Here is a 24857-nt window from a genome sequence, read left to right on the forward strand (position 1 = left end):
CTACTAATCTAATATCAAGAAAAAAAAAACAAAGAAGGAAAAAAAACTTTAAAAAAACTTAAAAAGAGAGAAAAAAAGGGCTGTTCATAGTATCTCACAAGCATACATAAACATCAATGACGTCAACTCCGATCCTCTCAACATACATACGATTAAAGCTGAAAAAACCGATAAGCCTGGCACAGGGCCATTACATCATATGAAAATATTGAATAAATGGTCTCCATATCTTTTCAAATTTAATAGAAGTATCAAATACAGCACTTCTAATTTTTTCTAAATTTAGACATAACATAGTTTGAGAAAGCCAATGAAATACCGTGGGAGGATTAATTTCCTTCCAATTCAACAAAATAGATCTTCTAGCCATCAAAGTGAGAAAAGCAATCATTCGACAGGCGGAAGGAGATAAGTGAAGTAAGTCCATCATCGGTAAACCAAAAATTGCGGTAATAGGATGGGGTTGTAAATCAATGTTCAGTACCGCCGAAATAATATCAAAAATATCTTTCCAATATTTTTTCAAAAGCGGACATGACCAAAACATATGAGTTAAAGATGCGATTTCTAATTGACATCTGTCACAAATAGGGTTTATATGAGAATAAAAATGAGCTAATTTATCCTTGGACATATGGGCCCTATGTACAACCTTAAATTGTATTAATGAATGTTTGGCACATATAGATGATGTATTAACTAATTGAAGAATTCTATCCCAATTCTCAATAGGAATAATAAGATTAAGTTCTCTTTCCCAATCATTTTTGGTCTTACCAAAGGGCACTGAACGTATCTTCATAATTATATTATAAAGTTTTGATATAAGCCCTTTTTGAAAAGGGTTTAATTCAAACAAACTCTCCAAAATATCTGAAGACAGAAAATTTGGGAACGAAGGAAGTACCGTACTTAAAAAATGCCTAACCTGTAAGTATCTAAAAAAATGAAATCTAGGCAAATTATATTTATTAGCTAATTGCTCAAAAGACATAAAACAGTTGTCCAAAAATAAGTCGGAAAATCTTAATAATCCCTTAGTTTTCCAAGCCAAAAAAGCTTGATCTATAATTGAGGGGTGGAAAAAACAATTAGATACAATAGGACTATTTAACACGAATTGAGTCAACCCGAAAAATTTCCGAAATTGAAACCATATACGTAAGGTATATTTAACTATCGGGTTGTCGATTCGCTTCGGCAATTTAGAAAGAGCAAAAGGGAGAGATGTCCCTAAAATAGAACCCAGAGCATAAGCAGATACCGATTTGGTTTCCGAACTCACCCAATGAGGGCCAAAAGGACCATCCCATTCTTTCAACCAACATATCAAATATCTAATATTAACTGCCCAATAGTAAAATCTGAAATTGGGTAATGCCAACCCACCATCCTTCTTTGTCTTCTGTAAGTATATTTTACCTAACCTGGGATTTTTATTCTGCCATATATATGAAGAAATTTTTGAATCAACATTAGTAAAAAAGGATTTCGGAATAAAAATTGGTACCGCTTGAAAAACATATAAAAATTTAGGTAAAATAACCATCTTAATAGCATTAATCCTACCTATCAGAGATAAAGATAATGGTGACCACTTAGTAAACAAACCTTTAATCTGATCAATTAAGGGTAGAAAATTAAACCTAAATAACTCTTTATGGTTTTTGGTAATTTTAATCCCTAAATAAGTAAAAGAGTCATTAGCTAATTTAAAAGGTAAAATACCATAATTTGGGACCTGTCTATTCAAAGGAAACAATTCACTCTTATTAAGATTTAACTTATACCCAGAAAACTCACTAAATTGAGCCAACAATGATAAGACTGCTGGAATAGATTTCTCAGGGTTAGAGATGAATAATAATAAATCGTCTGCATATAAAGATACCTTATGAATATCTGTTCCACAATTAATACCCAAAATATCCTGTGATTCTCTGATGGCAATTGCCAAAGGTTCTAAAGCGATGTTAAATAGTAATGGACTAAGAGGACAACCTTGTCTAGTGCCCCGAAATAAACGAAAAAATGGAGATCTTTGATTATTAGTAAACACCGAGGCTACTGGAGTTTGATATATCAGCTTAATCCAAGAAATGAAGGTCGGACTGAAATTAAACTTCTCCAGCACATAAAATAAGTAAGGCCATTCAACTCTATCAAATGCTTTCTCCGCATCTAATGAAATAACACATTCTGAAGTATTATGTGAAGGAGTATAAACAATATTCAATAATCTCCTAACATTGAAAAAAGAATAGCGATTTTTAATAAAACCGGTTTGGTCTTCCGAAATAATTTGGGGTAATACCTTCTCCAGCCTGGAAGCCAGCAACTTGGAAAAAATCTTAGAATCCACATTCAATAAAGATATTGGTCTATAGGATGCACAATCAGTAGGGTCTTTATCTTTCTTCAGTATTAAAGAAATGGAAGCTCTATAAAAAGATTGTGGCAAATTCCCCAATCTAATTGCTTCTTCAAAAACCTTGCATAGCCAAGGAGATAGAGTAGCAGAAAAACATTTAAAAAATTCTACTGTGTACTCAACTGGACCTGGTGCTTTCCCAGAATTCATTGAGGAAATAACCCCTTTAATTTCCGCATCCGTAAACGGAGTATCTATTACTGAAAGATCATCAGATGATAGTTTTGGAAAATTCAATTTCCCGAGAAAATCACACATGGTATTATGATCCTGAGGGAATTCAGATTGATACAGGGAGGTATAAAAGTCTTGAAAAGACTTATTTATCTCATCATGGTTAATTGTCAAATCCCCATTCTGCTGTCGAACCTTAGTGATTTGGCGTTTAACTGAAACATTCTTCAGCTGACTAGCTAACAGTTTTCCCGATTTATCACTATGTATATAGAAATCAGATCTGGTTTTCATTAATTGATTTTCAATCGGAGATGTAAGTAATAAACTATGTTCCATTTGAAGTTCAACCCTTTGTTTATAAAGTTCCATGCTAGGAGTAGTCGAATATTTCTTGTCAATCTCTTTAATTTTATCAACCAATAAAAGAGTTTCCTTCTTAATGCGTTTTCTCAGACCAGCAGAATAAGAGATAATCTGTCCACGTATATACGGTTTAAAAGTGTCCCAAAGTGTTCCGCAAGAGATATCCTCCGTGGAATTAGTTGAAAAGAAGAAATCGATCTGTTCCTTCATAAATTTAATAAAGTCCGGCTCTTGCAATAAGGTAGAGTCAAATCGCCATTGTCTAGCACTTAAAGCTGTATCCGTAACATTAATAGAAAGTTTTAATGGAGCATGGTCGGAAATAGCTATAATATCATAATTACAACCAATTACCGATGGAATAAAACAAGAGTCAATAAAAAAATAATCAATTCTCGAATAGGAGTGATAAACATGTGAGAAAAAAGAAAACTCTTTGTCATTAGGATGACGAAATCTCCAAATATCAAAAACTCCATTATCAGTCAAAAAGGAGTTAATACAAGTGGCCGACTTATTGGGTAGAGTCTGAATAGGTGTAGATTTGTCCATCAAAGGAATTAAACAACAATTAAAGTCACCACCCATTACTAACTTATATTCATTTAAATTAGGTAAAGAAGTAAATAAGGACTTAAAAAGGTCAGGACAATCCACATTTGGGGCATAAACATTAACCATAGCAACCTTTTTATTACCGAGTAAACCCGTAATTAACAAAAATCTACCATTCGGATCCGAAAGGATATCATGTTGAACAAATGCAATAGAGGAGTCAATAAAAATTGAAACTCCCTTAACTTTGGCATTCGAATTCGAATGATACTGTTGACCCCGCCAAGACCTAAAAAAGCGATATATGTCCTCCTTCCTCACATGAGTTTCTTGTACAAAAATGATATGTGCATTAAGTCTTTGGAATACTTTGAAAATCTTCTTTCGTTTAATCGGATGGTTTAATCCATTAGTATTCCAAGACACAAAGTTAATGGTTTGAGCCATGTTTCTAAAGTCATCCCTTTGGTATATAAAGGGTTAACCATGTTATAAACTCATGCACCCGGAAGAGGGACAAAAATAAGGAGCGGGCCCGGAAGTGACGACATCGTAGACATATTTGTAGTTCATGAACAGCCCAAGTAAAAAAACTAAAACGAATTAATAAGAGAAAAATTAAAAAGGAAAACAGACCAACCCCCACCCCCACATGAAAAAGAAAAAAAGCCAAAATATGGCTAGAAAAAGGAAAAAATGAGACTAACTCTACCCCCATATCAGCGGCAGACAACTCCGTGTTTAAAGGATATATATAAAAAAACACCCCAACTTTAAGAATTATGATCGCAGTACTAAAATCTACGCTTCTTAATATGCTGGGTTGTAAGAAAAAGGAAATATAATCACTAAAAGTTTATAAATCGGGTTATAACCCAAACAAATCAAGAAGTGTTTAAAATATGATAAGCGATGCATTATAGGAAGAAGACGAAAAAAGAAACAATAACGCCATCTTAAACTAAGCCAAGAATACTTTACAAAAAACCACTATCTTGATATTAAAAAAAAAATTCCCTACGAAAGGTTAAAAATATACCTTCAAGGGAACAAAAATAATAGACAAAAATATAGTATAGTAGTTTAAGTGTATAAGACAAAGCGATTAATATAACGAAAGCACACTTTAACTTAAATATGAAGTATAGGATAAACCTACACCAATAGCCAGAGACTAACCCTGGTTTAAGGAATCGAAAACCGTCTTTCACGATCAGAATCACTCATTTATTAGAAAGTAGTGACTGTATCAGTAGGGAAGTTCTCTTCCAAATACTTTTTCGCCTCGAAGGTAGAAAAGACTACTCTACGCGGAGCGTTCGGCGGGGAGATCCTGAGCTTCGCCGGGTATAAGAGCGCAGGTTTTAGATTTTTCTCATAACATTCAGACATCAGAGGTTTAAAGAGAAGCCTCTTCTTCATAATTTCTGGACTAAAATCTTCCACCAAACGAAAGCAATAATCATGAAATTTAATCATCCCAGCCCTTCGAGCTTCACGAATGAGTTGTTCTTTGTCGTGAACATAGTGAAATCTGACGATTACCACCGGGGGTTTATCTGACACACTCGGTGAACGACTCCAAATTCTATGTGCTTGGTCAAGTACCGGGGGGTTTTCTGGAAAAACCGACGGAAACGCATCTTTTAAAAATTGAGCAAAGTATTTCGAAGGATCGTCTTTTTCTATGTCGTCTGGGAGACCAAGTATGCGTAAGTTCTGTCTTCTGGACCGATTCTCCAAATCGACACTCTTGGCTTTAAGTGTCTCCACCAGTTTAATGGTCGAAATTAAATCCTGTTGCAATTTTTCAATTGTCAAATCTCGTTTCCGCGCTTCATCTTGCAAAGACACGATAAGCATTTGCTGCTGGTTAATTACTGAATCCGTCTTAACCATATAATCTTGAAAAGCCTTTATATCTTGTTGAAAAGCCTGATGTTGTTCATCAAATTTTCTATCCAAAACCTCCATAAGCAGTTCATAAGTTAACTCAGTGCGTTGCGGTTGAGCTTGCTTCTTTCCATTGCCGTTCGGGTTACGCCCCGGTTCTCGTCCTTTGGATCTAAGAGCCATTTCTGTTTGCATATCTTCAAAAATTCACAATAAAATCTTAACGATAAGCCCAAGAAAGTAGTAAAAAACTTTTGGTGTAGGTAACAATAAGTTGAATAAGGGTGATCAAAGGTTAAAAAAGGTAAAGGTTATGGAGCGGATCTGAAACAGTACTCACTCCATGAGCGTCTCCCGCTGACCTCCCGTCGCATTTTCCTCCCCTCTTACTTCTCTGATCAGCTCAACCAACGCGGCAGGGAGGGGTACGCGTCTAACGGACATTCGGAGGCAATATCGCCTGTGACTGTGTGCCTTTTTGTCACTTGATCCATCCTTAACTAATTCGACTCAGCGATTTGTATGGGCCATCTCCGCCGCAAGCAACTCAGCCGTCTCTCTGGCCGAAAGCTGCAGGCAGAAAGTTTCTCTCCCTTCTCCTGAAACGTGTTCCTTCACTCCGTCATAAACTCCATCGGGCTTCCGACCGCGCCAACGACGTCTTTCAGCGCACGCATGTACCCGCGGCAGTGGTCAAAGGCTCCGTCTTTCAGCGCTCGCATGTACCCGCGGCAGTGGTCAAAGGCTCCGTCTTTCAGCGCTCGCACGTACCCGCGGCAGTGGTCAAAGGCTCCGTCTTTCAGCGCTCGCACGTACCCGCGGCAGTGGTCAAAGGCTCCGTCTTTCAGCGCTCGCATGTACCCGCGGCAGTGGTCAAAGGCTCCGTCTTTCAGCGCTGGCATGTACCCGCGGCAGTGGTCAAAGGCTCCGTCTTTCAGAGCTGGCATGTACCCGCGGCAGTGATCAAAGGCTCCGTCTTTCAGCGCTCGCATGTACCCGCGGCAGTGGTCAAAGGCTCCGTCTTTCAGCGCTTGCATGTACACGCGGCAGTGGTCAAAGGCTCCATCTTTCAACGCTCGCATGTACACGCGGCAGTGGTCAAAGGCTCCGTCTTTCAGCGCTCGCATGTACCCGCGGCAGTGGTCAAAGGCTCCGTCTTTCAGCGCTCGCATGTACCCGCGGCAGTGGTCAAAGGCTCCGTCTTTCAGCGCTCGCACGTACCCGCGGCAGTGGTCAAAGGCTCCGTCTTTCAGCGCTCGCACGTACCCGCGGCAGTGGTCAAAGGCTCCGTCTTTCAGCGCTCGCACGTACCCGCGGCAGTGGTCAAAGGCTCCGTCTTTCAGCGCTCGCATGTACCCGCGGCAGTGGTCAAAGGCTCCGTCTTTCAGCGCTGGCATGTACCCGCGGCAGTGATCAAAGGCTCCGTCTTTCAGCGCTCGCATGTACCCGCGGCAGTGGTCAAAGGCTCCGTCTTTCAGCGCTCGCATGTACACGCGGCAGTGGTCAAAGGCTCCGTCTTTCAGCGCTCGCATGTACACGCGGCAGTGGTCAAAGGCTCCGTCTTTCAGCGCTCGCATGTACCCGCGGCAGTGGTCAAAGGCTCCGTCTTTCAGCGCTCGCATGTACCCGCGGCAGTGGTCAAAGGCTCCGTCTTTCAGCGCTCGCATGTACCCGCGGCAGTGGTCAAAGGCTCCGTCTTTCAGCGCTGGCATGTACCCGCGGCAATGGTCAAAGGCTCCGTCTTTCAGCGCTCGCATGTACCCGCGGCAGTGGTCAAAGGCTCCGTCTTTCAGCGCTCGCATTTACCCGCGGCAGTGGTCAAAGGCTCCGTCTTTCAGCGCTCGCATGTACCCGCGGCAGTGGTCAAAGGCTCCGTCTTTCAGCGCTCGCATGTACCCGGGGCAGTGGTCAAAGGCTCCGTCTTTCAGCGCTCGCATGTACCCGGGGCAGTGGTCAAAGGCTCCGTCTTTCAGCGCTCGCATGTACCCGCGGCAGTGGTCAAAGGCTCCGTCTTTCAGCGCTCGCATGTACCCGGGGCAGTGGTCAAAGGCTCCGTCTTTCAGCGCTCGCATGTACCCGCGGCAGTGGTCAAAGGCTCCGTCTTTCAGCGCTCGCATGTACCCGCGGCAGTGGTCAAAGGCTCCGTCTTTCAGCGCTCACATGTACCCGCGGCAGTGGTCAAAGGCTCCGTCTTTCAGCGCTTGCATGTACTCGCGGCAGTGGTCAAAGGCTCCGTCTTTCAGGGCTCGCATGTACCCGCGGCAGTGGTCAAAGGCTCCGTCTTTCAGCGCTCGCATGTACCCGGGGCAGTGGTCAAAGGCTCCGTCTTTCAGCGCTGGCATGTACCCGCGGCCGTGGACAAAGGCTCCGTCTTTCAGCGCTCGCATGTACAAGCGGCAGTGGTCAAAGGCTCCGAATTTCAGGGCTCGCATGTACCCGCGGCAGTGGTCAAAGGCTCCGAATTTCAGGGCTCGCATGTACCCGCGGCAGTGGTCAAAGGCTCCGAATTTCAGGGCTCGAATGTACCCGCGGCAGTGGTCAAAGGCTCCGTCTTTCAGCGCTCGCATGTACAAGCGGCAGTGGTCAAAGGCTCCGAATTTCAGGGCTCGCATGTACAAGCGGCAGTGGTCAAAGGCTCCGAATTTCAGCGCTCGCATGTACCCGCGGCCGTGGACAAAGGCTCCGTCTTTCAGCGCTCGCATGTACAAGCGGCAGTGGTCAAAGGCTCCGAATTTCAGCGCTGGCATGTACCCGCGGCATTGGTCAAAGGCTCCGTCTTTCAGCGCTCGCATGTACAAGCGGCAGTGGTCAAAGGCTCCGAATTTCAGCGCTGGCATGTACCCGCGGCATTGGTCAAAGGCTCCGTCTTTCAGCGCTCGCATGTACCCGCGGCCGTGGACAAAGGCTCCGTCTTTCAGCGCTCGCATGTACAAGCGGCAGTGGTCAAAGGCTCCGAATTTCAGGGCTCGCATGTACCCGCGGCAGTGGTCAAAGGCTCCGAATTTCAGGGCTCGCATGTACCCGCGGCAGTGGTCAAAGGCTCCGAATTTCAGGGCTCGAATGTACCCGCGGCCGTGGACAAAGGCTCCGTCTTTCAGCGCTCGCATGTACAAGCGGCAGTGGTCAAAGGCTCCGAATTTCAGGGCTCGCATGTACCCGCGGCAGTGGTCAAAGGCTCCGTCTTTCAGCGCTCGCATGTACCCGCGGCAGTGGTCAAAGGCTCCGTCTTTCAGCGCTCGCATGTACCCTCGGCAGTGGTCAAAGGCTCCGTCTTTCAGCGCTCGCATGTACCCGCGGCAGTGGTCAAAGGCTCCGTCTTTCAGCGCTCGCATGTACCCGCGGCAGCGGTCAAAGGCTCCGTCTTTCAGCGCTGGCATGTACCCGCGGCAGTGGTCAAAGGCTCCGTCTTTCAGCGCTGGCATGTACCCGCGGCAGTGGTCAACGGCTCCGTCTTTCAGCGCTGGCATGTACCCACGGCAGTGGTCAAAGGCTCCGTCTTTCAGCGCTCGCATGTACCCGCGGCAGTGGTCAAAGGCTCCGTCTTTCAGCGCTCGCATTTACCCGCGGCAATGGACAAAGGCTCCGTCTTTCAGCGCTGGCATGTACCCGCGGCAGCGGTCAAAGGCTCCGTCTTTCAGCGCTCGCATTTACCCGCGGCAATGGACAAAGGCTCCGTCTTTCAGCGCTCGCATGTACCCGCGGCAGTGGTCAAAGACTCCGTCTTTCAGCGCTCGCATGTACCCGCGGCAGTGGTCAAAGGCTCCGTCTTTCAGCGCTCGCATGTACCCGCGGCAGTGGTCAAAGGCTCCGTCTTTCAGCGCTCGCATTTACCCGCGGCCGTGGTCAAAGGCTCCGTCTTTCAGCGCTCGCATGTACAAGAGGCAGTGGTCAAAGGCTCCGTCTTTCAGCGCTCGCATGTACCCGCGGCAGTGGTCAAAGGCTCCGTCTTTCAGCGCTCGCATGTACCCGCGGCAGTGGTCAAAGGCTCCATCTTACAGCGCTCGCATGTACAAGAGGCAGTGGTCAAAGGCTCCGTCTTTCAGCGCTCGCATGTACCCGCGGCAGTGGTCAAAGGCTCCGTCTTTCAGCGCTCGCATGTACCCGCGGCAATGGACAAAGGCTCCGTCTTTCAGCGCTCGCATGTACACGCGGCAGTGGTCAAAGGCTCCGTCTTTCAGCGCTCGCATGTACCGGCGGCAGTGGTCAAAGGCTCCGTCTTTCAGCGCTCGCATGTACCCGCGACAGTGGTCAAAGGCTCCGTCTTTCAGCGCTCGCATGTACCGGCGGCAGTGGTCAAAGGCTCCGTCTTTCAGCGCTCGCATGTACCGGCGGCAGTGGTCAAAGGCTCCGTCTTTCAGCGCTCGCATGTACCCGGGGCAGTGGTCAAAGGCTCCGTCTTTCAGCGCTCGCAAGTACCCGCGGCAGTGGTCAAAGGCTCCGCCTTTCAGCGCTGGCATGTACCCGCGGCAGTGGTCAAAGGCTCCGTCTTTCAGCGCTTGCATGTACACGCGGCAGTGGTCAAAGGCTCCGTCTTTCAGCGCTCGCATGTACCGGCGGCAGTGGTCAAAGGCTCCGTCTTTCAGCGCTCGCATGTACCCGCGGCAGTGGTCAAAGGCTCCGTCTTTCAGCGCTTGCATGTACCCGCGGCAGTGGTCAAAGGCTCCGTCTTTCAGCGCTCGCATGTACCCGCGGCAGTGGTCAAAGGTTCCGTCTTTCAGCGCTCGCATGTACCCGCGGCAGTGGTCAAAGGCTCCGTCTTTCAGCGCTGGCTTGTACCCGCGGCAGTGGTCAAAGGCTCCGTCTTTCAGCGCTCGCATGTACCCGCGGCAGTGGTCAAAGGCTCCGTCTTTCAGCGCTCGCATGTACCCGGGGCAGTGGTCAAAGGCTCCGTCTTTCAGCGCTCGCATGTACCCGCGGCAGTGGTCAAAGGCTCCGTCTTTCAGCGCTCGCATGTACCCGGGGCAGTGATCAAAGGCTCCGTCTTTCAGCGCTCACATGTACCCGCGGCAGTGGTCAAAGGCTCCGTCTTTCAGCGCTCGCATGTACTCGCGGCAGTGGTCAAACGCTCCGTCTTTCAGGGATCGCATGTACCCGCGGCAGTGGTCAAAGGCTCCGTCTTTCAGCGCTTGCATGTACCCGGGGCAGTGGTCAAAGGCTCCGTCTTTCAGCGCTGGCATGTACCCGCGGCAGTGGTCAAAGGCTCCGTCTTTCAGCGCTTGCATGTACCCGCGGCAGTGGTCAAAGGCTCCGTCTTTCAGCGCTCGCATGTACCCACGGCAGTGGTCAAAGGCTCCGTCTTTCAGCGCTCGCATGTACCCGCGGCAGTGGTCAAAGGCTCCGTCTTTCAGCGCTGGCATGTACCCACGGCAGTGGTCAATGGCACCGTCTTTCAGGGCTCGCATGTACCCGCGGCAGTGGTCAAAGGCTCCGTCTTTCAGCGCTCGCATGTACCCACGGCAGTGGTCAAAGGCTCCGTCTTTCAGCGCTTGCATGTACCCGCGGCAGTGGTCAAAGGCTCTGTCTTTCAGGGCTCGCATGTACAAGCGGCAGTGGTCAAAGGCTCCGTCTTTCAGGGCTCGCATGTACAAGCGGCAGTGGTCAAAGGCTCCGTCTTTCAGCGCTCGCATGTACAAGCGGCAGTGGTCAAAGGCTCCGAATTTCAGGGCTCGCATGTACCCGCGGCATTGGTCAAAGGCTCCGTCTTTCAGCGCTCGCATGTACCCGCGGCCGTGGACAAAGGCTCCGTCTTTCAGCGCTCGCATGTACAAGCGGCAGTGGTCAAAGGCTCCGAATTTCAGGGCTCGCATGTACCCGCGGCAGTGGTCAAAGGCTCCGAATTTCAGGGCTCGCATGTACCCGCGGCAGTGGTCAAAGGCTCCGAATTTCAGGGCTCGCATGTACCCGCGGCCGTGGACAAAGGCTCCGTCTTTCAGCGCTCGCATGTACAAGCGGCAGTGGTCAAAGGCTCCGAATTTCAGGGCTCGCATGTACCCGCGGCAGTGGTCAAAGGCTCCGTCTTTCAACGCTCGCATGTACCCTCGGCAGTGGTCAAAGGCTCCGTCTTTCAGCGCTCGCATGTACCCGCGGCAGTGGTCAAAGGCTCCGTCTTTCAGCGCTCGCATGTACCCGCGGCAGCGGTCAAAGGCTCCGTCTTTCAGCGCTCGCATGTACCCGCGGCAGCGGTCAAAGGCTCCGTCTTTCAGCGCTGGCATGTACCCGCGGCAGTGGTCAAAGGCTCCGTCTTTCAGCGCTCGCATGTACAAGCGGCAGTGGTCAAAGGCTCCGTCTTTCAGCGCTCGCATGTACAAGCGGCAGTGGTCAAAGGCTCCGTCTTTCAGCGCTCGCATGTACCCGCGGCAGTGGTCAAAGGCTCCGTCTTTCAGCGCTGGCATGTACCCGCGGCAGTGGTCAAAGGCTCCGTCTTTCAGCGCTCGCATGTACCCGCGGCAGCGGTCAAAGGCTCCGTCTTTCAGCGCTGGCATGTACCCGCGGCAGTGGTCAACGGCTCCGTCTTTCAGCGCTGGCATGTACCCACGGCAGTGGTCAAAGGCTCCGTCTTTCAGCGCTCGCATGTACCCGCGGCAGTGGTCAAAGGCTCCGTCTTTCAGCGCTCGCATTTACCCGCGGCAATGGACAAAGGCTACGTCTTTCAGCGCTGGCATGTACCCGCGGCAGCGATCAAAGGCTCCGTCTTTCAGCGCTTGCATGTACCCGCGGCAATGGTCAAAGGCTCCGTCATTCAGCGATCGCATGTACCCGCGGCAGTGGTCAAAGGCTCCGTCTTTCAGCGCTCGCATTTACCCGCGGCAATGGACAAAGGCTCCGTCTTTCAGCGCTCGCATTTACCCGCGGCAGTGGTCAAAGGCTCCGTCTTTCAGCACTCGCATGTACCCGCGGCAGTGGACAAAGGCTCCGTCTTTCAGCGCTCGCATGTACCCGCGGCAGCGGTCAAAGGCTCCGTCTTTCAGCGCTGGCATGTACCCACGGCAGTGGTCAAAGGCTCCGTCTTTCAGCGCTCGCATGTACCCGCGGCAGTGGTCAAAGGCTCCGTCTTTCAGCGCTCGCATTTACCCGCGGCAATGGACAAAGGCTCCGTCTATCAGCGCTTGCATGTACCCGCGGCAGCGATCAAAGGCTCCGTCTTTCAGCGCTCGCATGTACCCGCGGCAGTGGTCAAAGGCTCCGTCTTTCAGCGCTGGCATGTACCCGCGCCAGTGGTCAAAGGCTCCGTCTTTCAGCGCTCGCATGTACCCGCGGCAGTGGTCAAAGGCTCCGTCTTTCAGCGCTGGCATGTACCCGCGGCAGTGGACAAAGGCTCCGTCTTTCAGCGCTCGCATGTACCCGCGGCAGTGGTCAAAGGCTCCGTCTTTCAGCGCTCGCATGTACAAGCGGCAGTGGTCAAAGGCTCCGAATTTCAGCGCTGGCATGTACCCGCGGCAGTGGACAAAGGCTCCGTCTTTCAGCGCTGGCATGTACCCGCGGCAGTGGTCAAAGGCTCCGTCTTTCAGCCCTTGCATGTACCCGCGGCAGTGGTCAAAGGCTCCGTCTTTCAGCGCTCGCATGTACCCGCGGCAGTGGTCAAAGGCTCCGTCTTTCAGCGCTCGCATGTACAGGCGGCAGTGGTCAAAGGCTCCGTCTTTCAGCGCCTGCTTGTACCCGCGGCAGTGGTCAAAGGCTCCGTCTTTCAGGGCTCGCATTTACCCGCGGCAGTGGTCAAAGGCTCCGTCTTTCAGCGCTCGCATGTACAGGCGGCAGTGGTCAAAGACTCCGTCTTTCAGCGCCTGCTTGTACCCGCGGCAGTGGTCAAAGGCTCCGTCTTTCAGCGCCTGCTTGTACCCGCGGCAGTGGTCAAAGGCTCCGTCTTTCAGCGCCTGCTTGTACCCGCGGCAGTGGTCAAAGGCTCCGTCTTTCAGCGCCTGCTTGTACCCGCGGCAGTGGTCAAAGGCTCCGTCTTTCAGCGCCTGCTTGTACCCGCGGCAGTGGTCAAAGGCTCCGTCTTTCAGCGCTCGCATGTACCCGGGGCAGTGTGTCAAAGGATCCGTCTTTCAGCGCTCGCATGTACCCGCGGCAGCTGTCAAAGGCTCCGTCTTTCAGCGCTTGCATGTACCCGCGGCAGTGGTCAAAGGCTCCGTCTTTCAGCGCTTGCATGTACACGCGGCAGTGGTCAAAGGCTCCGTCTTTCAGCGCTTGCATGTACCCGCGGCAGTGGTCAAAGGCTCCGTCTTTCAGCGCTTGCATGTACACGCGGCAGTGGTCAAAGGCTCCGTCTTTCAGCGCTGGCATGTACCCGCGGCAGTGGTCAAAGGCTCCGTCTTTCAGCGCTCGCATGTACCCGCGGCAGTGGTCAAAGGCTCCGTCTTTCAGCGCTCGCATGTACCCGCGGCAGTGGTCAAAGGCACCGTCTTTCAGCGCTTGCATGTACCCCCGGCAGTGGTCAAAGGTTCCGTCTTTCAGCGCTGGCTTGTACCCGCGGCAGTGGTCAAAGGCTCCGTCTTTCAGCGCTCGCATGTACCCGCGGCAGTGGTCAAAGGCTCCGTCTTTCAGCGCTGGCATGTACCCGCGCCAGTGGTCAAAGGCTCCGTCTTTCAGCGCTCGCATGTACCCGCGGCAGTGGTCAAAGGCTCCGTCTTTCAGCGCTGGCATGTACCCGCGGCAGTGGACAAAGGCTCCGTCTTTCAGCGCTCGCATGTACCCGCGGCAGTGGTCAAAGGCTCCGTCTTTCAGCGCTCGCATGTACCCGCGGCAGTGGTCAAAGGCTCCGTCTTTCAGCGCTCGCATGTACAGGCGGCAGTGGTCAAAGGCTCCGTCTTTCAGCGCCTGCTTGTACCCGCGGCAGTGGTCAAAGGCTCCGTCTTTCAGCGCCTGCTTGTACCCGCGGCAGTGGTCAAAGGCTCCGTCTTTCAGCGCTCGCATGTACAGGCGGCAGTGGTCAAAGGCTCCGTCTTTCAGCGCCTGCTTGTACCCGCGGCAGTGGTCAAAGGCTCCGTCTTTCAGCGCCTGCTTGTACCCGCGGCAGTGGTCAAAGGCTCCGTCTTTCAGCGCCTGCTTGTACCCGCGGCAGTGGTCAAAGGCTCCGTCTTTCAGCGCCTGCTTGTACCCGCGGCAGTGGTCAAAGTCTCCGTCTTTCAGCGCCTGCTTGTACCCGCGGCAGTGGTCAAAGGCTCCGTCTTTCAGCGCTCGCATGTACCCGGGGCAGTGGTCAAAGGATCCGTCTTTCAGCGCTCGCATGTACCCGCGGCAGCGGTCAAAGGCTCCGTCTTTCAGCGCTTGCATGTACCCGCGGCAGTGGTCAAAGGCTCCGTCTTTCAGCGCTTGCATGTACCCGCGGCAGTGGTCAAAGGCTCCGTCTTTCAGCGCTGGCATGTACCCGCGGCAGTGGTCAAAGGCTCCGTCTTTCAGCGCTCGCATGTACCCGCGGCAGTGGTCAAAGGCTCCGTCTTTCAGCGCTTGCATGTACACGCGGCAGTGGTCAAAGGCTCCGTCTTTCAGCGCTGGCATGTACCCGCGGCAGTGTTCAAAGGCTCCGTCTTTCAGCGCTTGCATGTACACGCGGCAGTGGTCAAAGGCTCCGTCTTTCAGCGCTGGCATGTACCCGCGGCAGTGGTCAAAGGCTCCGTCTTTCAGCGCTCGCATGTACCCGCGGCAGTGGTCAAAGGCTCCGTCTTTCAGCGCTCGCATGTACCCGCGGCAGTGGTCAAAGGCTCCGTCTTTCAGCGCTGGCAAGTACCCGCGGCAGTGGTCAAAAGCTCCGTCTTTCAGCGCTCGCATGTACCCGCGGCAGTGGTCAAAGGCTCCGTCTTTCAGCGCTGGCATGTACCCGCGGCAGTGGTCAAAGGCACCGTCTTTCAGGGCTCGCAAGTACCCGCGGCAGTGGTCAAAGGATCATTCTTTCAGCGCTCGCATGTACCCGCGGCAGTGGTCAAAGGCTCCGTCTTTCAGCGCTTGCATGTACACGCGGCAGTGGTCAAAGGCTCCGTCTTTCAGCGCTCGCATGTACCCGCGGCAGTGGTCAAAGGCTCCGTCTTTCAGCGCTCGCATGTACCCGCGGCAGTGGTCAAAGGCTCCGTCTTTCAGCGCTGGCATGTACCCGCGGCAGTGGTCAAAGGCTCCGTCTTTCAGCGCTCGCATGTACCCACGGCAGTGGTCAAAGGCTCCGTCTTTCAGCGCTGGCATGTACCCGCGGCAGTGGTCAAAGGCTCCGTCTTTCAGCGCTGGCATGTACCCGCGGCAGTGGTCAAAGGCTCCGTCTTTCAGCGCTCGCATGTACCCGCGGCAGTGGTCAAAGGCTCCGTCTTTCAGCGCTCGCATGTACCCGCGGCAGTGGTCAAAGGCTCCGTCTTTCAGCGCTGGCATGTACCCGCGTCAGTGGTCAAAGACTCCGTCTTTCAGCGCTTGCATGTACCCGCGGCAGTGGTCAAAGGCTCCGTCTTTCAGCGCTCGCATGTACCCGCGGCAGTGGTCAAAGGCTCCGTCTTTCAGCGCTCGCATGTACCCCCGGCAGTGGTCAAAGGCTCCGTCTTTCAGCGCTGGCATGTACCCGCGGCAGTGGTCAAAGGCTCCGTCTTTCAGCGCTCGCATGTACCCGCGGCAGTGGTCAAAGGCTCCGTCTTTCAGCGCTCGCATGTACACGCGGCAGTGGTCAAAGGCTCCGTCTTTCAGCGCTCGCATGTACACGCGGCAGTGGTCAAAGGCTCCGTCTTTCAGCGCTCGCATGTACCCGCGGCAGTGGTCAAAGGTTCCGTCTTTCAGCGCTCGCATGTACCCGCGGCAGTGGTCAAAGGCTCCGTCTTTCAGCGCTCGCATGTACCCGCGGCAGTGGTCAAAGTCTCCGTCTTTCAGCGCTGGCATGTACCCGCGGCAGTGATCAAAGGCTCCGTCTTTCAGCGCTGGCATGTACCCGCGGCAGTGGTCAAAGGCTCCGTCTTTCAGCGCTCGCATGTACCCGCGGCAGTGGTCAAAGGCTCCGTCTTTCAGCGCTCGCATGTACCCGCGGCAGTGGTCAAAGGATCCGTCTTTCAGCGCTCACATGTACCCGCGGCAGTTGTCAAAGGATCCGTCTTTCAGCGCTCACATGTACCCGCGGCTGTGGTCAAAGGCTCCGTCTTTCAGCGCTCGCATGTACCCGCGGCAATGGACAAAGGCTCCGACTTTCAGCGCTCGCATGTACCCGCGGCAGTGGTCAAAGGCTCCGTCTTTCAGCGCTTGCATGTACCCGCGGCATTGGTCAAAGGATCCGTCTTTCAGCGCTCACATGTACCCGCGGCTGTGGTCAAAGGCTCCGTCTTTCAGCGCTGGCATGTACCCGCGGCATTGGTCAAAGGATCCGTCTTTCAGCGCTGGCATGTACCCGCGGCAGTGGTCAAAGGCTCCGTCTTTCAGCGCTCGCATGTACCCGCGGCAGTGGTCAAAGGATCCGTCTTTCAGCGCTCACATGTACCCGCGGCAGTGGTCAAAGGATCCGTCTTTCAGCGCTCACATGTACCCGCGGCTGTGGTCAAAGGCTCCGTCTTTCAGCGCTGGCATGTACCCGCGGCAGTGGTCAAAGGCTCCGTCTTTCAGCGCTCGCATGTACCCGCGGCAGTGGTCAAAGGATCCGTCTTTCAGCGCTCACATGTACCCGCGGCAGTGGTCAAAGGCTCCGTCTTTCAGCGCTTGCATGTACCCGCGGCAGTGGTCAAAGGCTCCGTCTTTCAGCGCTTGCATGTACCCGCGGCAGTGGTCAAAGGCTCCGTCTTTCAGCGCTCGCATGTACCCGCGGCAGTGGTCAAAGGCTCCGTCTTTCAGCGCTCGCATGTACCCGCGGCCGTGGTCAAAGGTTCCGTCTTTCAGCGCTCGCATGTACCCGCGGCAGTGGTCAAAGGCTCCGTCTTTCAGCGCTCGCATTTACCCGAGGCAGTGGTCAAAGGCTCCGTCTTTCAGCGCTGGCATGTACCCGCGGCAGTGATCAAAGGCTCCGTCTTTCAGCGCTGGCATGTACCCGCGGCAGTGGTCAAAGGCTCCGTCTTTCAGCGCTCGCATGTACCCGCGGCAGTGGTCAAAGGCACCGTCTTTCAGCGCTTGCATGTACCCCCGGCAGTGGTCAAAGGTTCCGTCTTTCAGCGCTGGCTTGTACCCGCGGCAGTGGTCAAAGGCTCCGTCTTTCAGCGCTCGCATGTACCCGCGGCAGTGGTCAAAGGCTCCGTCTTTCAGCGCTCGCATGTACCCGCGGCAGTGGTCAAAGGCTCCGTCTTTCAGCGCTTGCATGTACCCGCGGCAGTGGTCAAAGGCTCCGTCTTTCAGCGCTCGCATGTACCCGCGGCAGTGGTCAAAGGCTCCGTCTTTCAGCGCTGGCATGTACCCGCGGCAGTGGTCAAAGGCTCCGTCTTTCAGCGCTTGCGTGTACCCGCGGCAGTGGTCAAAGGCTCCGTCTTTCAGCGCTTGCATGTACCCGCGGCAGTGGTCAAAGGCTCCGTCTTTCAGCGCTTGCATGTACCCGCGGCAGTGGTCAAAGGCTCCGTCTTTCAGCGCTTGCATGTACCAGCGGCAGTGGTCAAATGCTCCGTCTTTCAGCGCTCGCATGTACCCGCGGCAGTGGTCAAAGGCTCCTTCTTTCAGGAGCTCACAACCTCAGCGGTCGGACTTCTCAGGCTCTCTACAGTCGCTGTCTTCTCACATCAAAAGCGCGGCAATTCATTCTCGTCTGAGAAGTTGCTCGGCCCAAGTCTCATATTCCTCCTCAGTCTCTGAGGTGCGCTTCCTTCCCGAGAACATCCTCACTCTCCGATAACCGGGACTCTCCGCCGGTGCGTACAGACATTTATTCGGCAGCTGAGGCCAGATACAACGCAGAACTGTCATCCTTCGCTGGAGGTCCCATTCGCTCTTCCACATCGGACCACACCTTCCCCTCACTCCGCCGAAACCACAGCAGCTTTTCTTTAAAGTCTCCGCGCACAGCTACAGGAATCTCGGCTTCCAATTCGGCAGCCTCGCCTACACCCCCCTCTTCTCGAAAGATGACCCACCCCCGCTCCCGGGGCCGCAAGAGCACCGGACAGATCTACTGCCCTAACGAAAGCGCTAGTATAAACTCAAGCGAAATCTTTGCCTGCCATTTTGTCAAATCTCCTCTCCATGATCGCAACTGTTGCTAATGCTCTAACGGTACTTATAATCATAAGTAACATTTAATATAGGCTACGAATATCCATTCCATTCCAAACACAAGCATTAGCTGCAGGTAATTTCTTTGATTCGCAACAACATTCAATCCCTGTAGCCTTCATAATCCCGTCTCTCAATCACTTTACGGACAATTGTTTAACGCAGGTTTAAACACACAACCCCACTTGTTCAATGTTCAGGGCAATCACACAGCAGCTCAGACACTCCATCCCGGACGAGCCCCAACAATGAAACCCCCTTTTGGCCTGGGCTGCCCTTGCTGGCCGTCCCATAAATCTTTCAATTACCTCGTACGTCCGGTGTATGCATACTACAGTCGCGCCAATTCTGTGCACAAGTTGGGGCTCAAATCATTCACAAATCATATTCAGCGGCCCACAGTGGACTACCGCAAACTGGCTCCATCAATAAAAGCACTTTAAATTTGTGTTTGTTTTGACTCTGAATTTAAGTTGGTTGCTGCTATTTTGTAAACTATTTGATTTTTTTTCCTCTCTGGGATAATCTAATGTGTAAGTGGGACATGTTGGCGGGTTGGAAATGCCCACGGATTGGGGGTGAGTACTGATTTGGGGGTGTACACCGATTTCTGGGTGTTGGTGAATTTTTGGGGTAATGACAAACATCAAGATTGTTCCGTGTATGGATACTTAAATAATAACTTTGAAAGTTGAAAAAATGTTCTTGCTACTTTTAATGTGGTGTAAGCTATATTGTGAACTGTTTGCAATGTTTCTTTTACTGGGGTAACCTATTGAGCATGTACTGGGTCGCTCGTCTTTGGGGGTGCACACAGATTTGGGGATGTGCATGGCGAGTATGAGTGTATCCGTTTTAGGGGTGTCGGTAGAAGTGGATGTTTGTGACGAATCTAAAGCGTGTTTCATTAGTAAATACGTTGAGAGTAAATGTACATAGATAGAACTTTTTGACGGTGGAGGAAGCAATATTGTGAACTGTTTAAAATGATTCTTTTAAAATGAGCCTTTGGGAGACTCGCTGAGAATGAATGGGAGCGGAGAGGACTCAGCCTTACCACCAAGCTGAAGGTCTACCGAGCAGTGGCTCTCACCACCCTCCTCTATGCCAGCGAGACCTGGACTGTCTACAGCAGACACGCTAAACAGCTCAACCACTTCCATTTGAGCTGCCTCCGCAGACTTCTCCACGTACGATGGCAGGACAAAGTCCCAGACACGGAGGTCCTGGAGCGGGCTAGCACCCACAGCATCTACACCCTCCTACACCAGATGGGCCGGCCATGTCGTCAGGATGTCTGACAGTCGACTACCAAAACAGCTGCTGCATGGAGAGCTGAGCCAGGGCAAGCGCTCAGTTGGAGGGCAGAAGAAACGTTTCAAAGACTGCCTCAAAGTGACCCTCAAAGACCTCAGCATCAATCCCAGTAGCTGGGAATTGCTTGCTCTGGACCGCCCAAACTGGTGGAGCAGGACCACGAAAGGAGAGTATGCAGCAGAAATCAGACGCACCGCAGAGGCTCAGAGGCTCGACCTACCTCCACTTCCACTGCAGCACCTACCCTCATGTGTCCCACATGTGGGCGAGCTCTCAGGGCCCGGATTGGCCTCACCAGTCACCTCCGGACCCACAGTCACAAACCCTCCACCTGACAGAAGTCGTGGTCGTCTTCGACTCCGAAGGACGAACAACAACAACAACAACAACAACTATGAACCTTCAACAGTCTTCTTGCTAATTTACAGTGGAGGCAGTTTTTTTATGTCGAGGTATGACGAATATAAAAGGCTGTGACAAATCAGGTTTCCTCATCTATGGAAACCTTTTCAATAAATGCACACTGAATGGTGAATTTGTTCAATAATTTACGCCAGCTACTTTGTGAACGGTTGAAATGATTCTTACCCTGGGATAATCTAATGTACATGTGGAAGTGTCGGCGGAATTGGGGTTGCCTACGGATTTGGTGGTGTGCACAGATTTAGGATTCTATCAGCAAATATGGATGAACGGGGCATTAAGATTCCGTCCTGACTTGGGTGTGTGACGAATATAAAACTGACTTCATTACTAAATACTTTGATCATAAATCGACAGTGAACTTTGAATTCTCTGAAGTTGAAAGCAACTAATTTGTAAACTCATTAAAATGATTCTTGCTTTCGGACAATAGACTGCGCATGTGAGGTTATCAGAGGGTTTCCGGTTATGTGTGGCCGGGGTTAGAGACAGGGTGAGGGTGTAATTGCGCGGACATTAGGAAAATTATATCTCTTGGATTTCTTGATCTTGTTACTGGGGATTTAGTATCACACAACCCTGAAACTTTGATCTGGCCGACGCATTGATTAACCAGGTCCCACGCCTGCCTTTATTGTGATCTACCGAACATCTTTTTCAGGGTGTAAGGTTATTAATATGGTTAAGTGACGGGTCTGTTACTTATCGCTGGTGTTGGCGTGGATGTTGATTACAGGAAATGCTTGCAATGTGTAGGCGTGTGTGGGCCACCGTTTCTGGTGGCGTGGGGACCACAGTTTGTGGTGGTGAGTGGGCATCTATGGAGGTTGTATTTCCTCCATGGCCCAGGGTAATGAAAGGTTTGCCACTTTGAGCATTAAGGGTATGTAAGAACCCGCTGTTAGTTTTTATTTTGACCATTTGGGGAGTACATTATGTTTTGAGGTCTAGTTATTTGGCTTCACCTCGCAGTAAGATGTAACCTCCCTGCATTTGTTTTTCTCTGAGCTTTATGTTAAATCTGTGTATGTCGGGGGCGTGTGTACCCGAGAGTAAATTAACAGAATTTACTGGATATTCAGTGTCACTTAACCCGCAACCTGGGGTTCAGAGGTGACATATTTTCTGTGATTCCTTGTTTTTTTATTGCCATGGCGTGGAAAAGGATAATGAAAAGCCTGTCACATTGATGAGGTGCAATTATATAACCTTATAACCATATAACAATTACAGCACGGAAACAGGCCATCTCTGCCCTTCTAGTGCTACCTGCACTCAGCCCATAACCCTCCATTCCTTTCCTGTCCATATACCTATCCATTTTTTTAAAAATGGCAATATCGAACCTGCCTCTACCACTTCTACTGGTCGCTCGTTCCACACAGCTACCACTCTCTGAGTAAAGAGGTTCCCTCTCGTGTCACCCCTAAAATTTTGCCCCTTAACTCTCAACTCATGTCCCCTTGTTTGAATCTCCCTTGCTCTCAGTGGAAAAAGCCTATCCACGTCAACTCTATCTATCCCATCATAATTTTAAATACCTCTATCAAGTCCCGCCTCAACCTTCTGCGCTCCAAAGAATAAAGACCTAACTTGTTCAACCTTGTTTCTGTAATTTAGGTGCTGAAACCCAGGTAACATTCTAGTAAATCACCTCTGTACTCTCTCTATTTTGTTGACATCTTTCCTATAATTCAGTGACCAGAACTGTACACAATACTGCAAATTTGGCCTCATTAATGCCTTGTGCAATTTTAATTATGCGGGCAGTTGGAAATTACCTTGTGTTTCCTAATCTCCTAGTTGAACGCTCATCGTCATCACACAAACCTGCCATATTGCTCCGCCCCACGTCATCATCACCAAAGTCAACACTTACCTTTACTGGGATCCTCCTCGTCCGTGCACAGATTTGAATGTTTAGATAGATAGATAGATAGATAGATAGATAGATAGATAGATAGATAGATAGATAGATAGATAGATAGATAGATACTTTATTCATCCCCATGGGGAAATTCAACCTTTTTTTTCCAATGTCCCATACACTTGTTGTAGCAAAAATTAATTACATACTATACTTGACTCAGTAAAAATATGATATGCATCTAAATCACTAACTCAAAAAGCATTAATAATAGCTTTAAAAAATAGTTCTTAAGTCCTGGCGGTTGAATTGTAAAGCCTAATGGCATTGGCGAGTATTGACCTCTTCATCCTGTCTGAGGAGCATTGCATCGATAGTAACCTGTTGCTGAAACTGCTTCTCTGTCTCTGGATGGTGCTATGTAGAGGATGTTCAGGGTTTTCCATAATTGACCGTAGCCTACTCAGCGCCCTTCGCTCAGCTACCGATGTTAAACTCTCCAGTACTTTGCCCACGACAGAGCCCGCCTTCCTTACCAGCTTATAAGACGTGAGGCGTCCCTCTTCTTAATGCTTCCTCCCCAACACGCCACCACAGTGAAGAGGGCGCTCTCCACAACTGACCTATAGAACATCTTCAGCATCTCACTACAGACATTGAATGACGCCAACCTTCTAAGGAAGTACAGTCGACTCTGTGCCTTCCTGCACAAGGCATCTGTGTTGGCAGTCCCGTCTAGCTTCTCGTCTAACTGTACTCCCAGATACTTGTAGGTCTTAACCTGCTCCACACATTCTCCATTAATGATCACTGGCTCCATATGAGGCCTAGATCTCCTAAAGTCCACCACCATCTCCTTGGTCTTGGTGATATTGAGACGCAGGTAGTTTGAGTTGCACCATATCACAAAGTCCTGTATCAGTTTCCTATACTCCTCCTCCTGTCCATTCCTGACACACCCCACTATGGCCGTGTCATCAGCGAACTTCTGCACATGGCAGGACTCCAAGTTATATTGGAAGTCTGATGTGTACAGGGTGAACAGGACCGGAGAGAGTACGGTTCCCTGCGGCGCTCCTGTGCTGCTGACCACAGTGTCAGACCTACAGTCTCCCAACCGCACATACTGAGGTCTATCTGTCAAGTAGTCCACTATCCAATCCACCATGTGAGAGTCTACTCCCATCTCCGTTAGTTTGTGCCTTAAGATCTTGGGCTGGATGGTGTTAAAGGCACTAGAGAAGTCAAGGAATGTAATCCTCACAGCACAACTGACCCCATCTAGGTGAGAGAGTGATTTGTGCAGCAAATACGTGATAGCATCCTCCACTCCCACCTTCTCCTTATACGCAAATTGAAGCGTATGTTTACAACTATGCCAATGTGGTGCTTATCGTTGGTGTCTCGGCAACGGTTGGGGGGTGAGTAGGTCAGGTGTTGTGACGGTGTGTGGGCCAGGGTTTCTGTGGCTGTGAGGGCCAAATTTACAGTGGTGCTGGAAGGTTTTCTCTATTTCTGCATAAATACGATCAGATCTTCATTAATGTCATAGCACTAGACAGAGAAAACAACTAAATAAACAAAAGAGAAACATTATAGTTGTTCATTTATTTAATGAGGAATAATGATGCAATAATACATAGATTATGTGGGAAAAGTATGTGAACCTCAGGGATAATGCCGTCCATAAAAAAAACTATTTGGAGTCACGTGTTCAATGAGATGAGATTGGAATTGCTGGTTGTAGAGATGCCCTACAATTAAAAAAGATTCACGAAGTCAGGTTACCGACAGAGCCTGTAACTGTTTATATGGACCATGCCTCGAACAAAAGAAAACTTTCCGAGAACCTTAGAAGTTCAGTAGAGCTGCATGAAGATGAAAAATGCTACAAAAGCATTTCTAAAGTCCCGAGTGTTCTTCAGTCCACAGTAACGGAAATTATCTGCACCGGAGGAAATACAGTACTGTTGTCTCTCTCCCTAGGACTGGACATCCTGCAAAGATCTCATCAGGAGAATCCTGAACGAGATGAAAACTAGCCCAAGGGTAACAGCAGGAAACATGCAGAAATCTCTAAAGTCTCATGTGTCCACTGTGAGAAAAACAGTGACAAGAATGGTTTTCATGGACGGACACCACGGAGGAAACGACAGCTCTACAAAAAACACTTTGCTGCACGTCTCAACTTGACAGAAGACCAGCTGGGGGCTCTACAAGGCTTCTGGGACAATGTTCCGAGGACAGGTGAGACAAATGTTGAAGGTTTTGGCAGAAATTCACATTGCTCTGTTTGGAGGGAAAAGCGCACTGCCCACCAACACCAAAACCTCATCCTAACTGTGGAGCCGGATGGAAGGAGCATTATGGTTTGGGACTGTTTTGCTGAGTCAGGGCCTGGACAGCTTGCAGTCGCTGAGGGAGCGATAAAATCAAAATTGTATTCAGGCATTGTATCCATGTCAGAATGGTGAAGAGTTGGGAAGTTGATTGGTGAGAGATACAGGACTGGAAAAGGGGAATCTGATAGAGAACAGATGGGTATCGCCTCCGTCAGGTGCTCCAGCCTCTTTTTCTTTCTTCCATTGCCTTCTTTACTTCACCCCTACACACTCCATCCGGTTGCACCTATCACCTTGTATTTCTCCCCATTATCCCCACAGCCTCTCAGCCTGACTCCTCATCGTT

At 50.4% G+C, this 24857-nt stretch overlaps 1 protein-coding gene across 1 annotated transcript in view; it reads left to right on the plus strand.

Moving 5' to 3' along the window:
- The window catches only part of LOC140724025 (E3 ubiquitin-protein ligase TRIM39-like), a 59181-nt gene that overhangs the window by 6812 nt on the left and 27512 nt on the right, over positions 1 to 24857 (plus strand). The window contains exon 2 of the mRNA XM_073038511.1: positions 24366 to 24416. Within this exon, the coding sequence (XP_072894612.1) occupies positions 24366 to 24416 (51 nt within the window). The remainder of the gene's footprint in view (positions 1 to 24365; positions 24417 to 24857) is intronic.

This window comes from Hemitrygon akajei, unplaced genomic scaffold (genome assembly GCF_048418815.1).
Source record: "Hemitrygon akajei unplaced genomic scaffold, sHemAka1.3 Scf000153, whole genome shotgun sequence".
Lineage (NCBI taxonomy): Eukaryota > Metazoa > Chordata > Chondrichthyes > Myliobatiformes > Dasyatidae > Hemitrygon > Hemitrygon akajei.